This window comes from Panthera uncia, chromosome D4 (genome assembly GCF_023721935.1).
Source record: "Panthera uncia isolate 11264 chromosome D4, Puncia_PCG_1.0, whole genome shotgun sequence".
Taxonomy (NCBI): domain Eukaryota; kingdom Metazoa; phylum Chordata; class Mammalia; order Carnivora; family Felidae; genus Panthera; species Panthera uncia.
Window position 1 is genome coordinate 78379581 of NC_064807.1, and position 17106 is coordinate 78396686.

The 17106-nt window shown below is 39.3% G+C and overlaps 1 protein-coding gene and 1 long non-coding RNA gene across 9 annotated transcripts in view; one reads left to right on the plus strand and one right to left on the minus strand.

Annotated features, from left to right (window-relative positions):
* The window catches only part of LOC125927338 (uncharacterized), an 80553-nt gene that overhangs the window by 36643 nt on the left and 26804 nt on the right, over positions 1-17106 (plus strand). The gene's annotated exons all lie outside the window — the stretch shown is intronic.
* The window catches only part of LOC125927297 (glycosyltransferase 6 domain-containing protein 1-like), a 35963-nt gene that overhangs the window by 11534 nt on the left and 7323 nt on the right, over positions 1-17106 (minus strand). For 2 of the 6 annotated variants that reach the window (XM_049637524.1, XM_049637516.1), the window contains exons 2-6: positions 16518-16597; positions 15322-15357; positions 11807-11851; positions 1685-1822; positions 392-1252 (exon numbers count right to left, since the gene is read on the minus strand). In XM_049637524.1, the coding sequence (XP_049493481.1) occupies positions 586-1252; positions 1685-1822; positions 11807-11851; positions 15322-15357; positions 16518-16591 (960 nt within the window). In that variant the 5' untranslated portion in view covers positions 16592-16597 and the 3' untranslated portion in view covers positions 392-585. Of the gene's footprint in view, positions 1-391; positions 1253-1684; positions 1823-11806; positions 11852-15321; positions 15358-16437; positions 16598-17106 lie in introns of those variants that run through there. The other 4 variants (XM_049637546.1, XM_049637556.1, XM_049637533.1 and 1 more) reach the window with 3 other exon arrangements.

Here is a 17106-nt window from a genome sequence, read left to right on the forward strand (position 1 = left end):
TAAAAACCATGCACCCAACATCACTGCAACCATAAAAGTAAGATATGTATTTGGTAGAATGTCTCTAGTTCACCTAAGTTCAATCAGATACTAGACAGATTAAATGCTAATTGAGAATACTTACAAGCACTGTATCTCCCAACACTGAAAAACAGAGTTTTTAATGAGTGAGTTGATGAATATTTTTTCCCTTTACATATATCCCTTTGACATTGTGTGTGTGCGTGCGTGTGTGTGTGTGTGTGTGTGTGTACACGTGTATCTATCTATCCATCCATCCATCTTTATTTTCTGAACCAGGAGAGTCTGGTGTGTTTCTTCATTTTGTGCCTCCAAAAGTATGTCCACATTATTTATAATATGTAGCTAATAACACCACTGTGCATTAATATTAAATTAACATCCATTTATTCTTACTCCAATTTAGGTAGATTTAGATGGTTTAAAACTGCAAGGAGAAAAACAATTTATTTTGGAAGATTGCACATTTTTGTAAGTTTCCAAAAACACGGAGACGTTTAATGTTTCGTAGTTGAGGAATTATTGTGATTCACTTATTAATCCATAAACCTAATGATACAACCATCAAATGCTCTTTGAATGCCATGCTATCTTCACATGTTTAATTTGTGGGGGAGTTCTAAAATTTGGATCCCAATTGTATTCTGGTGATAACAACTTAGTGGGTTTATTGATAAACAAATATTTGTTTAAATAATGTTCATATATGCTCTTGAGTCCATTTCTGTTGTCACTGGTAACTCCTTTTTGATATTCTTTAATGAAGGCTAAAACCTCATGGGGTGTGCCACCAAAAACTGCACTCTGGTAATAGAAATCTCCCTCTCCAAAAGGGATGAAAGCTGCTGATTTAGGTCTTCTCTCATAGGGGAAATTTTCAGCATGTCTAAAATACCACCATGCATGGAGTTGAGCTACAGACTTGCCCAGGGTTTCCACCCCAAAGTCATTCTTGAAGATCTGGTTTACAGTCATACTGAAGAGAAAGTTGACTTCATGTTGGATATGTTCTATGATGTACATATCCAAGTTTTTCATGTATATGTAATTGAAGTCTTTCCACACATGTTGTTTGAGTACAGTACATAGTTTAAATGTTCGAAGGGGCCCTAACTCTATGGGAGGTAGTTTGGAGAAGTCATCCATCAAGATGTAAAAGATAACATTGTAGCCAATCATGAAGTGCTTATTAGCAGACTGGAGGAACTGTTCCAGGTACTGATCCACGAACCTGTGAAACACGGAAGACTAAACATTCACTTTGCTAAAACTCATCAGGAGAAGACATGTCACTTAAACATGCAGGAGAACGTTGTTGCTAAAGAACTACCAGTAGGTAGGTGGGTAGAAATTGCATTTAGAGCTTAACTGTGTTGGTTAGTGAAAGAGGGTGTAGTGAGCTTGGGGAGCGGGGGCAGAGAAAAGCCATAAAATTTATTGAGAAGAAAGGAAAAGTGAGCTAAATGGATATTAATAGAAAGATTCCAAGTCGTGTTAAGAAATCAGCCATGGCTGGAGAAAATAACCACTACAAATAATTATGCAGACCAGCCAGAAATCATGATTAGGGTTAATTATGAGTGGCTGTTTGGATGTAGAGAGTTCATGGGTGCTTATCCATATGTTTCCAAAATAAAAAAGGATGAATGTTAGTAGCACCTACTTTCCAGTAGCAAATACAGCCAAGCCTATGGTAATGTTCAGCCTTTTGTAATACTTTTCCAGGACTTGTCTGTTGTAAGTTCCTTCCCAGATGATCGGCGCAAACCAATCAGTTGTCGTTTTCACATCAGGACGTTTTCTGTTGAACAAACAAGAAAAACGATTAAGAGAGTACCACTTATTATGACAGCAAATGTTGTTCTCCAAGTGATAGCAGCCAATCATTATAAAGTACTTAACTATGTGCCAGGCATGGTGATTAAGTGCTTTACACTATTTATTTAATCCTTGCAATGTCCTATAATATAAATTCCATCATTATCTCTATTTTTCATATGAAGAAACTTGGGTGCAGATTGGTTGAGTAAATTACTTCGTGTCACACAGCTAATAAATGGCAGAATCAGGATTCATAATCAGCCAGTTGGCTTTCCAAATCTGTGCTTTGGTCATTATACCAAACTGCCTTTTGAGGGGCGCATGGCCGGCTCAGTCAGTAGAGCATGGAGTTGTAGGTTTGAGCCCCATGTTGGGTGTAGAGATCACAAAAAAACCTTGCCTTTTGAGCCCAGGGATTTTTTTCCTTGAGCTCTGACTATAGCTTAAACCGACAGCTCATTGTCTGAACATTTCTCTGATTATTGCCTAAAACAGAAAACACTACTGTCTGCTTATGTCTTCCTTTCTTTTTACCCCTTTCTCATCTTTCTCTTCCTTTTTCTTTTCCTAGAGTACCTTCTTTCTATCCTTCCTAATGCTGTAGGCCCATCAGTGCAACCTGGAAGAAAATAAGATTAGTCCAAAAAGGGAGATGATATTACATTTGCTTCTAATAATAACAAAATAACAGCAGAAGCAGAATTAGGAATAATAAACAACCCCCCAAAAAACAAAATAAAGAAACAAAAGTAATAATAAACAGTTTGGTTGGAGGGAAGACATTAAACTATTTAAGCAAATTAAGGCCAGGGTGCCTGGGTGGCTCAGTAGGTTAAGCTTTCGACTTCAGCTCAGGTCATGATCTCATGGTTTGTGGGTTCGAGACCCACATCAGGCTCTGTGCTGACAGCTCAGAGCCTGGAGCCTGCTTCACATTCTGTATCTCGCTCTCCCTCTGCCCCTCCCCTGCTCATGCTCTCTCTCTCTCTCAGAAATAAATAAACGTTAAAGTTTTTTTTTTTTAATTTTTAATAAAAATAAAAATAAAGCAACTTAAGGCCTTCATTTTGGAAGGAATTGAACACAAAGTGTGAAGCCATTTTGCTTTTGGTAATGACAGGTTTTAATTACAAATCTAGACCCAGACAAGGGTAGAATTTGGCAACCCTTAATACTACATTAATAATAATAACAAAATTCTTGAAAAGTACCCCCTTTTACTATTTTAAGGATTTTTCAAACTTACACATTTATTTGTTTTTTTTCATATATTTACTTTTAAACCCTTCTTATACTTAGAATTTATGGCCATACACTTGTATTTGACTCAAAAGTCTCAGATTCCACTTTAATATTGGACAGATGTACCCTTATCACAGTGATGATGCTTATAAATTTGGCACATCACAGAGGCTAATCAGTATCTATTTGAGAATGTGAAAGGGTCTGAAGATTAAAGATTTGCTATTAGAATTAAAGAAAAAGTCTCTGAAAGCAGAAGGCAGTTAAAAACTTGTGTTTAGAAATTATTTGATAAAACAGAAGAGGAAGGAGTAGAAGAGCTTTAGAGTCATTAGGTTTCTCTTACAGGTACGAAACTCTTTACCTGGAAGGTTAATGCTGCCCAGGGGGCATTCTCTGCAAAGGACATGCTCAGCAATCAGGGGGATAAGATAATCTGCCCTCTGGGTGTCAGTCAGACCCCTTGCCCGGTCTCCCTTGTGACTGACTTAGTGTCTCTGTATAAAGTGGCCCCAGCTACTTGGAGTCCAATGGGGATTATGCACGGCCTCAGTAACACGGACATCCCATTGCTAAGACCAAGCTAGAGCCAGTGCTGAGCACCCAGCTTGCCAACAGCAGGGGCCAATTGGAGCCCACAGGGTGACACCATTTCCCATGGGAACCAGCCAGCCAAATGACAGCTGGTTGATTATATTAGACCCCATAAAGAAAGGGGCAACACTTTTCCCTCAGGGGAACGTTTTATGTTCTGGGTAGGGATTTGCTGTTCATGCCTACAAATCTGCCAGCTTTGTTGACTTGTAGAATATCTTATTAGTTGCCTTCGTATCACACATAACTTTGCCTCCATCTAAGCTACCCGTTTCATGGTGAGAGTAGTGTGGCAGTTGGCCACTTCCACAAAGTTCTCTGGTCTGTGTGCCTCCCTGTGTTGAGGCACCTGGCCTGCTAGAAAGTGGACTAGCCAGGGAAATCTCATTTTCAGTGTTAGTTCCGAGATAACTCCCTGAAAAGGCCGAGGTACTTTTCTGTAGTAGTTCGCCATTCCCGCTTTGACTCAATGAGCAGTGTGAGATACTGTACCTTCCAAAGCTAGAATCACAGTGCACAAAACAAGGTGGATGTGAGAATGTCCCTGCTCACGATTACATCCAATAATTCACTTATAGAATGTTTGCTTGCTGTTGTTGTGACTTTGGGTCCAGTGTGTTTAGAGTTCTCAGTTCCCAAGGGAGGAGTCTTTGCTCTAGGGAGAAAGTCATGGTTCTGTGAAACTGATGGCAGAGCACTTGTGGTTCCCCATGCTGCTGAGCTAACAGGCAGAAAATGGCATTACTGTACTGGTTGGCATGACTGATCTTCATCACCGAGAAGATAGGAAGATGAGGTTATTCAAGGATGGCAAGCAGGGCTTCATATGGAATGCAAAGGACTCTCAGGGAGTTCCCCCAGCTACCTCATTTCCAGTAATAATGGTCAGTGGGAAATTGGGGCAACTCAATAAGGTCAGACCACTGAGGGAACCAGACTCTCCAGAGATGGAGGTTTGAGTAACCCTATTGAATAGAAACTCTGACCATCAAAGGGATTAGCAGAGGATAAAGAAACCATGGGATGGTGATTATTAACTGCCTCCTTTTATTGCCAGCCTCCTGAACAGCTACAGAGGTAGGACTGTAGTCGTGATCTGCTATGTTAATTATTTTCTCCCCTTTGCCACCTTCCATGAAGAATACTAGAGATGGAAGATGTTACGATCTAGGTTTCAAGTGGGAATATAGCTAGATTTCCATCACCTCGATGATACCCGCTAGCTGATGTGACTTTGTTTCTCGTGTTTGGGGAACATGAGCTTCTCCATCTAAGTCAAAAAGGTGGATTGTGTTAGTTATTCTCCATTTACAATTCCCCTGTCCATCCTTAGCCTTCTCTACCTGGCCTGCCTTGGGAGCAGACTGATCACCCAATGTTCCCTGCCCTGTGGCTTGCAGTGGGTTCTGCTAATGGGAGGTACCCACGTAAGATCAGAGGGCAGGAAAACAAGTTGTCTCTTTTCCTCTTTTCTCTCCCAGCTTTGTTGAGATCTTGCCAGTGGCTGTGTCCATATGCAGCTACAGCTTCTGTTGGGCAGCTCTTTCATGGTTCCAGAAATCTCTGGTCTCCAGGAGCACCATCCCTTCCTTTGTCCCTTTAGGCCAAGGGTGATAAGAGCTTCTTACTGTTGAAGCCTCTGGATGCTTCCATGTCCTTTGTTGGGTCTCTTAACCTTGTTCCAATCTCTGCCAACCATTCCTTCACTAAAGTTACTTCATCTTAGTTGAGTTGTTTCTCTCATACCCTGATAGATTCAGTATCTGAGGAGCTTAGAAAATACCTCACCATGCCCAAGCAGAGGGTGTTCAACAGGATACAAAATGACCTGCTCATAAGTATATTGCTTAGGAAGGTACACAGATAGTATGCTCAAGTGTCATAGTACTGTAGACTATCATAGGTGTGACTTACAAAGAAGTATACTAACGAAGGAGGGAAATCATATATATGGGCTAAGATATCCACATTCGTAATAAAAAGGGAATAGGTGCTACACTGAATTAGAAGTGATTTCAATGCCAGAAGGTGTTCCTAAGATTTGCTGAGATGGGATTCATGACAGTAATATGGGAGGTTATAATTTGTTCGAAAAATAGATCTGGAGAGAGAGGGTGGGGACTCTTCCTGTAAATCAAGGCTATATTGACCTATATACAGTTTTAAGGAACTGCGCATGAGTCTAAAAAGTGTAAGAAGCTAAAGTGATATAGCAGAGATAAATATACCATAAGCAGACAGAACCATGAGAGTACTAGAGCATTTCCAGGGTGTATGTTTCCCACATCTACCCCTGCACCACGTCATGTGGCTTTCCACTTTCCTCTTCGTAGCTGCTGGCCTGCCATATTTGCAGCCTCATCCGTGCTCTTTTCTTTTTCCCTCTATATTCATATCCAATTGTATAGATAACATGTGTACAATATGCACACATACATAAGTACACACACAGATGCAGGCTTTAAAAATCTTGTTTATTTTGGAGCACCTGGGTGGCTCAGTAGGTTGAGCGTCCAATTCGCGATTTTGGCTCGGGTCATAATCTCACGGTTGGTGAGATCGAGCCCAGAGTCAGGCTCTGGGCTAACAGCATGGAGCCTGCTTGGGGTTCTCTCTTTCCCTCTCTCTGCTCCTCCCTCGCTCATGCACGCATTCTCTCTTTCCCTCTCTCAAAAATAAGTAAATGAATTTTTTTTAATCTTGTTTATTATGATGAGATAACGCATACTTTCCTGCAGCTTGTCTTTCTACTCATCACGACCTTGTGGAAATCCTTCCAGGTTATCTGGACTAGTTCTTATTCACTCTTTGTAATGGCTGCATAATATTCCAAGGTGTGGACAGTTTGTTTAGCCATTTTCTTATGACTAGGTATACATTTTATTCCTGGAATTTCTGTCATTATAAAAACTGATGCAACAAACCTTAATCTTATGTCCTTAGGTATTGTTGCTATTATCTTTAAAAAATTTTTTTAATGTTTATTTATTCTTGAGAGAGAGAGAGAGAGAGAGAGAGAGAGACAGAGCATGGGAAGGGGAGGTACAGAGAGGGAGACACAGAATCAGAAGCGGGCTGCAGGTTCTGAGCTGTCAGCACAGAGCCCAATGTGGGGCTTGAACCCACGAACCGTGGGATCATGACCTGAGCTGAAGTTGGATGCTCGACCAACTGGGCCACCCACGCTCCCCTTGTTGCTGTTATTTTTAATGGCTAGTCCCAGGAATAGGATTGCTGTGTATGTATGTTCATTTAAAAAAATTTTTTTTAAAGAGAGAGTGCAAGCACATGCGTGCACACGTGTGAGCAGGGGAGGGGCAGAAAGAAAGGGAGAGAGAGAGAATCCCAAGCAGGCTCCACAGTGACAGTGCAGAGCCTGATGTGGGGCTCTAACTCACAAACTGCAAGATCATGACCTGAGCCGAAATCAAGAGTCAGACACTTAACTGACTGAGCCACCCAGGAACCTCCATGTGTTCATCTTTCATAGTTTTTACCCAATTATTTTTTAAAAGGCTGAAATACTTCACCTTCCCACCAGCATTTTCCCTATACTATTAGATTATGGCTTTAAAAAGATTCCAGTACCTCATTACTACATTATTTACATTTCTCTAATTTCTAGTGAACTTGAGTATCTTTTCTTATACACGTTGTCTACCTCTAATGTGAGTTTCATGTTTTTATATTGAATTGTTGATTTGTTTTTAAACCAAATAAAAGTTTAAAATTTGTATATAGTGAAATACATCTTTTTAAATAGGTGGTAGGTTTTCAGCATGGATTAAGAGGATTTCCTTCTTACCTAGACTTTACATGTTGTCTTATTGATTTTCTTTTTTTTTGTAATCTTTTTTTAACGTTTATGTATTTTTGAGACAGAGAGAGACAGAGCATGAACGGGGGAGGGTCAGAGAGAGAGGGAGACACAGAATCTGAAACAGGCTCCAGGCTCTGAGCAGTCAGCACAGAGCCCAACGCGGGGCTCGAACTCACGGACCACGAGATCATGACCTGAGCCGAAGTCGGACGCTTAACCGACTGAGCCACTCAGGCGCCCCTGTCTTATTGATTTTCTAGCAAGATTTTTTTTATTGCTTTATTTTTTACACTTAAATCTGTAGTCTATCAGGAATTTATCTTTATGCCATAGGATTAATGCCCCATTTTGCCCCCACTTAGATCACCAATAGTGTCAGTATAATTTATGAACTAATCTGTCCTTTTCTCACTGATTTTTAAGATGCCATTTTTGTTATATATCAACTTTGATACATACCGTGACCTAATTCTGGATTTACTACTCCTTTGATCTATTCCATGTTGATTTGATCACAATGATGTCAAAATATGTTTGACTATTTGAGGCAAAACCCTCTCTTTTAAAATTTTTATTTTTGAGACAGAGAGAGAGAGCATGAGAGACAGAGCATGAGCAGGGTGGGGCAGAGGGGGAAAGAGAATCTTAAGCAGACTCCACCCCCAGTGTGGAGCCCAGTGTGGGGCTCGATCTCATGATCATGAGATCGTGACCTTGGCTGAAATCAAGAGTCGGACATTTAGCCAACTGAGCCACTCAGGTGCCCCTAGGCAAAATCCTTTTAACTTTCTTATTTTTTGACACTTTCTTGGCTATTCTGAGACATTTATTCCCACATATTTACTTTAAGCTTATAGTTTTTTGTACTTAATAAGAACCAAAAATGAGCTTCTTCCCTCATATCTCCATAATGCAGAGGTCATTTCATTTTAAACTAAAAGCCAATATGATGCTTAATAATAAAGTGCAATGCCTTCTACCACTACTTTTACATTGTTATGGAGGTGCTATCACTTCAATTAGACAAAAGATCTCATGTATTTATCTATTCTACAAATATCGAACCCCTACTATATCTAGGCTTTTTTTTTTTTTTTTTCTAGGCACACTCTTGTGGGAAAGGCAGATAGTAAATGAATAAGCAAGCAAATATACAGTATGTCAGATGTTGGGGAGAGCAACTGAGAACAATAAATCTGGGTAAGGGAGAAAGGGAGTAGCTAGAGAAGACCTCACTGATAAAACAGCGTTTGAAGGGAGTGGGAGAATGAGCCATTTGGCTGCTTGGAGGGTAAGCAGTCCGTGCAGAGAGCACAGAAGGTGCAAAGTCCCGAGGTGAGAGCTTGCTTGGTGTTTCTGAGGAACAACAAGGAGCCAGTATGATTGGAGGAGTGGGTGAGGGACACAATGGTTGAAGATGAGGTCAGAGAAGGAGTCAGGCAGCTATTTTATCTACGTATTTTTTTCTCCTATCGTAAACACATTCTTTGGAAAGGCCTCTTACAAGAGTGTTACCTCTTTTTTTAAAAAAAAAAAATTTTTTTTTTAATGTTTGTTTTTATTTTTGAGACAGAGAGAGACAGAGCATGAACGGGGGAGGGTCAGAGAGAGAGGGAGACACAGAATCTGAAGCAGGCTCCAGGCTCTGAGGTGTCAGCCCAGAGCCCAATGCAGGGCTTGAACTCACAGAACGTGAGATCATGACCTGAGCCGAAGTCGGACGCCCAACCGACTGAGCCACCCAGGCGCCCCAAGAGTGTTACCTCTTAAGGCTCAAAATAACGAAAACCTAGACGCAGTCCAAGTGCCCACTGATAAGGCAGGGGATGAGCAAACTGTGGTATATTTCTACAGTTAACTGTAACGCCGCCATCAAAATGAATGACAGTCATATGCAATTTGGATGAATCTTAGCAATCTAATATTAAGGGTCAAAATGAGTCCCTGGAGATTACACGTGGTATTAGATCTTCTTTAAAAAATTACAAACAGCTATAATTTTAAAATATACTTGTTCCAGAATACAAATGGAAGATATACACTTATATTAAAACAAGAGAAAGCAAGGGGATGATGAAGCAGGATTCGGGATGGAGGTTGTTTCAAGGCTAGAGGGTGAGGAGACAGAATGGGGGTCCTAGGAAAGACAGAGGTGGATAGCTGGATGTTGAGGTTTTGTTTCGTTAAAAATAAGCAAGAGAGGCACCTGGGTGGCTCAGTCAGTTAAGCATCTGACTCTTGGTCTCGGCTCAGGTCATGATCTCATGGTTCCTGAGTTTGAGCCCCGAGGCGGGCTCTGTGCTGACAGTGCGGAGCCTGCTTGGTTTTCTCTCTCTCCCTCTCTCTCTCTGCCCCTCCCCTGCTTGCTCTGTTTTTCTCAAAACAAATAAACTTAAAAGAAAACAGAAATAAGTGAGAAAGCACACAAATAAATAATGACTGGATTTTGAAAAACCTAATGATGAGAGTGAGTCATGTAGCAAAGATTATTATTTAAATTTTTTATTAAAAATTTTTTTAAAAAATCATTATTAAAAAAATGTTTATTTTTGAGACAGAGAGAGACAGAGCACAAGCCAGGGAGGGACAGAGAGAGAGGGAGACACAGAATCTGAAACAGACTCCAGGCTCTGAGCTGTCAGCACAGAGTCTCATGCGGGGCTCAAACCCATGAACCTGTGAGATCATGACCTGAGCTGAAGTCGGATGCCCAACCAACTGAGCCACCCAGGCACCCCACAAAGATTGTTATTAATCTAATTGTGTGCACTTAAGGTTATTTAAAAAATATAAATATGAAAAAGGAATTCACAGAAGATGAAATATAAATAACACATATAAAAGATGATCAAATTGAACAATAATTATGGAAGTGCAAATTGAATTGAGATATTTTAACTAATACTTTTGCCAATAAAAAATGTTTGCTACAACTAAAATAAAATGGAAATTTATAAAACAAATAAAATTAACATTCACCCACTATAGATTAGAAAATAAATGGTATAATTATTAAAAGGCAATTTAGCAACCTGAGTAAAAATTTAAAATGTCTGCATCTCATTTTTTTAAATTTTTAAATCTTTTTTTTAAAGCTTATTTATTTATTTTGAGAGATAGAGAGGGGAGTGGAGGTGGGAGAGAGTGGGGCAGAGAAAGAGGGAGAGAGAGAATCCCAAGCAGGTTCCACACTATCCGTGCAGAGCCTACTAGGGGGCTTGAATCACAAACTGTGAAATCACGACCTGAGCAGAAATCAACAGTTGGATGCTTACCCAACTAAGCCACCCAAGTGCTCCTAAAATGTCTATATCTCTTAATCTAATGATGCTACAATAGGAATTTATCATATGGATAAGTTCACACAAGAGTGTACAAAAATATATGTACAAAGATATTCATCAAAACGTTATTTACGATAGCCTTCAAACTGCAAATGGTTCAAAACCAATAGGGAACTGACTAAATAAATTATGGTATGTAGCCATAAAATAGAATACTAGATAGCCATTATAAAGAATAAGATTCTCTGGGGCACCTGGGTAGCTTAGTTGGTTAGGTTGAGCATTCAATTCCTGATTTTGGCTCAGGTCATGATTCCAGGGTTGTGGGATTGAGCCCTGTGTCAAGCTCTGTGTTGGATTCTACACTGGGTGTGGAGCTTGCTTAAGATTCTCTCTTTCCCTGGAGCGCCTGGGTGGCTCAGTCAGCTGAGCGTCTGCTTCGGCTCAGGTCACGATCTCGCGGTTCGTGAGTTTGAGCCCCACGTCGGGCTCTGTGCTGACAGCTCAGAGCCTGGAGCCGGCTTCGGATTCTGTGTCTCCCTCTCTGCCCCTCCCCTGCTCACGCTCTGTCTCTCCCTCTCAAAAATAAATAAACATAAAAAATTAAAAAAAAAAATAAAGATTCTCTCTTTCCCTCTCCCTCTGTCCCTCCCCCACCTCAAAAAAGAAAAAAGAAAAAAAAAAAAAAAGAATGAGATTTTCCCCCAAGTATTAATGCCAAAATCAAGAGGAGTCATTAATCGCATTTTTGGGCTGTTACTAAAAAGATTTTTTTTCTTTCTCCTAATAAAACCAGGAACATTAAACTAGATAACAGTTTTCTCATTATGACCCTCAACTGCCTGATTCTAGATAAATAGACACTAGGTTTATATATAAAAGACTTTAAACTAAAAACTGCCAAGGCCTGGAAAGCTCCCAGGATAGGTACAATTTGATGATGGAAAAAAATCCTCCCCCATTTAAATTGAGTTGTTGTTGTTGTTATCATTAGTGTGTGTTTGTGTAGAATATTCTTTCTTACTTGGGATTAAACCAGTCTGAGAGCCGAAGTTCTTTTTCATTTTCCCTGGGTACAAAGAGAAAGTCAAGTTAAGAGTAATCCATTTACTCAGCAAATAATTATTGTGTCCCTGTAACACGGCAGGCACTGTTTGATGCTGGTTGTAGGACTGTGAACATTTAGATCAGTTCCTGCCCTCTAAAAGCCAATAGACTAGCCGAAAAGACAACATTAAATAGATGATTATAGTGCAGAGTGGTAACTGCTAATAGGAAAACACAGATCTCCATGGGAGCATATAGATGGGGCATCCAACCTAAATGTGGGGTTAAGGGAAGCTACTTGGAGATGAAATATGTAAACTGGGTCTGGAAGGATAAGGGTTATTTCAGGAAAGAGATGTGGGGTGAAGAGGTCATAGCCAAAGGTGGGAAGGCAGGGAACAGTATGGTTCTTGAGTGGGGGATATATTTTAAAAATTAACAAAGCAGGAAAAATAATGTGTATTCAGACAAAAATACAGATTTATGTAATTCATTTATCAAGTATTAGTAGCTTACTATGTGATAGACACTTTATTACATGTCAAAATAAAGGGGTTGGAGTAGGGGGTCTAGATGTTTGTCTTTGATTTTCGTTTAAAAATAGGACCCACCTAAGTTTTTGTTTGCTTTTAAGTTAACTATTAACAAGGTTATAAGGGGGCTTCTCTTTCATAAGATGGGGATATTTTGTAAAATAAGAATAACTTTAAGTGATTTGTACTTCCAGAAAGATGGGCTAGGTACTCATTTTCCCTATCCTACCACTAAGTATAGCTAAAAACCCAGGACATTATATGTGAAGTAAACAAAAGAGTGAAAGGCAAAGAGAAGAAGGCAGATCAGGTAGGTGCACTGGGACTCAAGGACCGACATGGCAGTGGGTTCCCTGGGTTTTCTGCCACATGTATCTCAGATTAGGTGCGACTCAGAAATGCCAATGGGTATGGACAAAAAAAGAGCCCTGAGAAAAAGCTGCTCTTAATAGCCAAAGGGCCAGGAATAGGGCAACCTAGCAAGGCAAAGAATCTGTAGACACTACTCACTGTTCTCCAACCCAATACCACAGGAAAATCTGTGGCTCTATTTCCATCCCTCCAGCAAAGGCCAAGTAGGGAGCCTAGACGTGTACTCTCACCAGGCCATAATGGGGATTCCGTCCCTTCCTCACTGGTGTGGAGTTAGAGGGGATTAGTGGGTATTAAAACAGTCACCACTACCCAATCCCCCTGTGGTTGTGTCAGTGGAGAGCACATGGGGATCCCAAACTCCCATCCCTGCTCATTAGTAACAAGGAGCCCTTCCCCACTGGGTTTCAAGGGAGGCAGAGTCAAGAACCTAAAATTTCATCCCTCAACCGACAGTAATGCAGGGGTGCCACCCTATTTCCCAGCTAGCACCGTGTTAGAGGATGCCTATGAAAACACAAGATTTAAATAAGATCCAGTCTCATAATACCCCCAAATTGTCCAAGCAAAGATCTCAACTTGAATGAGAAAGGATAATCTACAGATGCCATGATAACACAGATACTAGAATTGTCAAACAAGGATATCTGACAAAGGCAGGGTTCAATGAGCAATTACAAACACTTGAAATGTATGAAAAAATAGGAAGTCACAGTAAAGAAATAGTCTTATTAAAGATATGGAAGATATAAAGAAGAACCAAATGGAAATTTTAGAACTTAAAAATATAACACTGAAATAAAAACTCAATAAATAGTCTTCACAGCAGAATGGAGAGGATGGAGAAAGAATCAGTGAACTTGCAGACTGAATAACAGAAATCGCTCAATCTGAATAACAGAAAAAATTGAAAAAAAAAAAAAAGAACAAGCCTCGGGGACACGTGGAACAAAAACAAAAGATCTAACATTCATGTAACTGGAACCCCAGAAGGAAAGCAAGAGAATGGGGCTGAAAAACAATTAAAAATATGGCTGAACATGCCCCCAAATTTGGCAAAATACGTAAACATACAGATTCAAGAAGCTGAATGAACCCCAAACAGGATAAACCTAAAATAAAAGAATCCATGCTGGAGTGCCCGAATGGCTCAGTCAGTGAAGTATCTGACTCTTGACCTCAGGTCAGGTCTTGATCTCAGGGTCATGAGTTTAAGCCCCATGTTGGACTCCATGCTGGGTGTGAAGCGTACTTCAAAAAGAATCCATGCTAAGGCACATGATCGCCAATTTTCTGAAAGCTGAAGGTGAAAAGAATCTTGAAAAGAAGCAGAAAGAAATGATTCACCTAGAGGGGAAAAATAATTTGAATGAAATGGATGTTTTTAATTAGAAACTATGGACCCAAAATGAAGTGGAAAAATATTTTTCAGGTGCTGGAAGAAAAGAATTGTCACCCAAAATGTCCCCCAGTAGGTGAAGGGTTAAGCAAACTTTGGTACGTCCCTTTACGGAATACTACACAGCAATAAAAAAGGAGTGATTTATTGAGATACACTACAAGGTGGTTGGATCTCAAGAGCATTATCCTGAGTGAAAAAAGCTCATCTCAATAGATCATACACTGTATGATTCCATTTATAAAACATTCTCAAAATGACAAAATTGTAAAGATAAAAATAGATTAATGGTACTAGTGATTAGAAGGGTTGAGGAGAGGAGGTTGGGGTGCGTATAAATGGTAGCTCAGAGGAGATCTTTGTGGTGATGGAATCATTTTGTATCTTGATTACCTTGGTGATCTACAAATCTACACATGTGATAAAATGTTATACAATTATATCCGTACATTGTCCCAGCATCAATTTCCTATTTTGATATTGCATGACAGTTACGTAAGATGTAACTCTGGGGGAAATTGAGTGAAAGGTACATGTGACCTCTTTGTACTATCTTTGCAACTTCCTATGAATCTGTAATTATTTCAAAATCAAATATTAAAAAATGACTTTGAAAGTGCATCCCATCTTGACATTTCGGAGGTGTTTTTAACCAAAGATATTTTAATATAGGATTGCTCAAGACTCATACTCTTTCAAAATCCAAATTTTCCATGCCTAACTGCACTAAACATGTATAGTGACAAAAGGAGAACTTTTAAGAACAGGTTTTTTCTTTTTTTTTTTTTTTGAGGTTTGGTTTTAATAATTTTTTGGGTCCTACACAATGGTCGATGGTAGAAAACGTGGTGGACCACAGATGGCTGTCAATCTAAAGAAAAATACCCTGGACAGAGGTCCTTCAAATATAGCAAATGTCTAAAATTTATCTGGTGTAAGCAGGTAAGTGTGTTGAAGGAGCAAAATTTGGAGATGTGCACATATGCATGTCCATACAAACTCACATACATGTATATATGCACATGCACCGATTATTTCTCAACTGATACCCGAGAAATTTGTCAGTGGTTGTCTCTGGAGAATTCAGTTTTATGTGCCTTCCGATTGCCATTACCATTAGAACGCACTCGACTCCAGCCAGTTTGCCCTCAATACAGTTTGTAGAATATTTATAGAACAGATTCTTACCAGCAGAGATCTATCTTCTCTAGGTGGTTCTTTATTCTTCACATAAATAAAAAGAGACATTTTAGTGTTAAACTTGAACAAACGCCTATTGCAATTGGAATAACAAAAAATCTAGAATTCAGTTCCATTCATTTACTCATTTGTTAGCCAAGTGATTACTAAACACCTACTACATGCCAGGCATAATGCTACAGTTCTGGAATGCATAGCATCTGGTTCTGATGGGACATTCCAGTTCTGGAATCCGGGCCTGCAATGAGCTTCTGGTCTATTATCTCCTTTTTGACTAAGATAGACCTTTCTATTAAGGCATAACACCCTAGGAGGACAAATAACATGTAGAACATGATACCAAAACAATACGGTCAATTTTTAAAGACATTAGCTCCCACAATATAGTTGATTTTCAAATAGCATTCGGTAACATTGCATTGCTTATTTAAAAAGACCATAAAGATGAGGGAGGCATGGAGGAGGTAAGAATTTGAATTTTTCTATAAGAGAACTTTAGCAGGTTAACAGATTTGTTCTCCAGTACAGTTATATTTTGATAGCAGTTTTCTTTGAGTCGTGTTCCTATTGTCATAGCTTAAGATGTATCTAAAATAGTCCCCCAACACTCTCTATTCTCTTATCTTGCTTTATTTCTTTCTTCGTAGCCTTATTATATAAAATACAAAGCTCCTGGGGTGCCTCGGTGGCTCAGTCAGTTGAGAGTCTGACTTCGGTTCAGGTCATGATCTTGTGGTTCATGGGTTCCGCCCCACGTTGGGCTCTGGGCTGACAGCTCGGAGCCTGGAGCCTGCTTCAGATTCTGTCTCCCTCTCTCTGTCTCTCCCCCACTCATGCTCTGTCTCTCTATCTCAAAAATAAACATTAAAACCAATACAAAGCTCCTAACATTGTATTATAGATTTCTTTGCTTATCGTCCATCTTCTCGACCTGGAATGTAAAGCTGCATAAGTTCCCAGCACCTAGGACAGGACCTGGCACCAAAAAGGCACTCAATAAATATTTGTTGAATGTTGAAAAATGAAAGTATTAATATATTTATAATTTAATCAGTTCCTCAAAGAGGAGATACTCTCTGATTAATTTAGGGAGTGTTTATTAACCTTTTTTGGACAAAACTCAGCATTTTAGGTCAACTCTGCCAATCATTAAAGATGATGATTCAACAATCTTGTATATTTACCGGGAGCGATGCTTAATCAACATCAGCAATAAAGCAAATGAAGTTAATAACAGCATTTTCCACTTAGAATTCATTCTCTCCTAGAAAAAAAAAAAAAGAGAAGAAAAGGAGTTTTTTGGAAAGTAAGAAGCAACTTCCTTGCCATCTTCTAATAACTAATTAATTATAAAATTAATTTATGGAAATTTGGCTGAGTCTAGAATGCTTGGCCTAAGGAAGAAGGCAGATTTAGGGAAACCTAAGTTTTGTGTGAAGTGCTTGCAAAGATCTCTTTTAGTATGCCAACTGATACTTTTTAGATTAGGTACAGTGTGATGTGCCTTTTGTATTTCTTTATCACCCTGAATAAGGAAATTCAATAAAACTCTCATTCTATTTCATTTGTGCTTCTGTGAAAAGAAAATGAGGTCCTTATGAAGATGTTTTTATGTATTGGAATACATTCTACCTCCAAAGTTGATTTTTATATAGTTTTTCCTCACAAAGATATTGAGACTAATAATTTACTCAAAGACTATAGGTCAAGTATACTAAAAATATATACGAGCTCTCTGAAAGGTATATTCTTTTTTTTTTTTTTTTTTTTTTT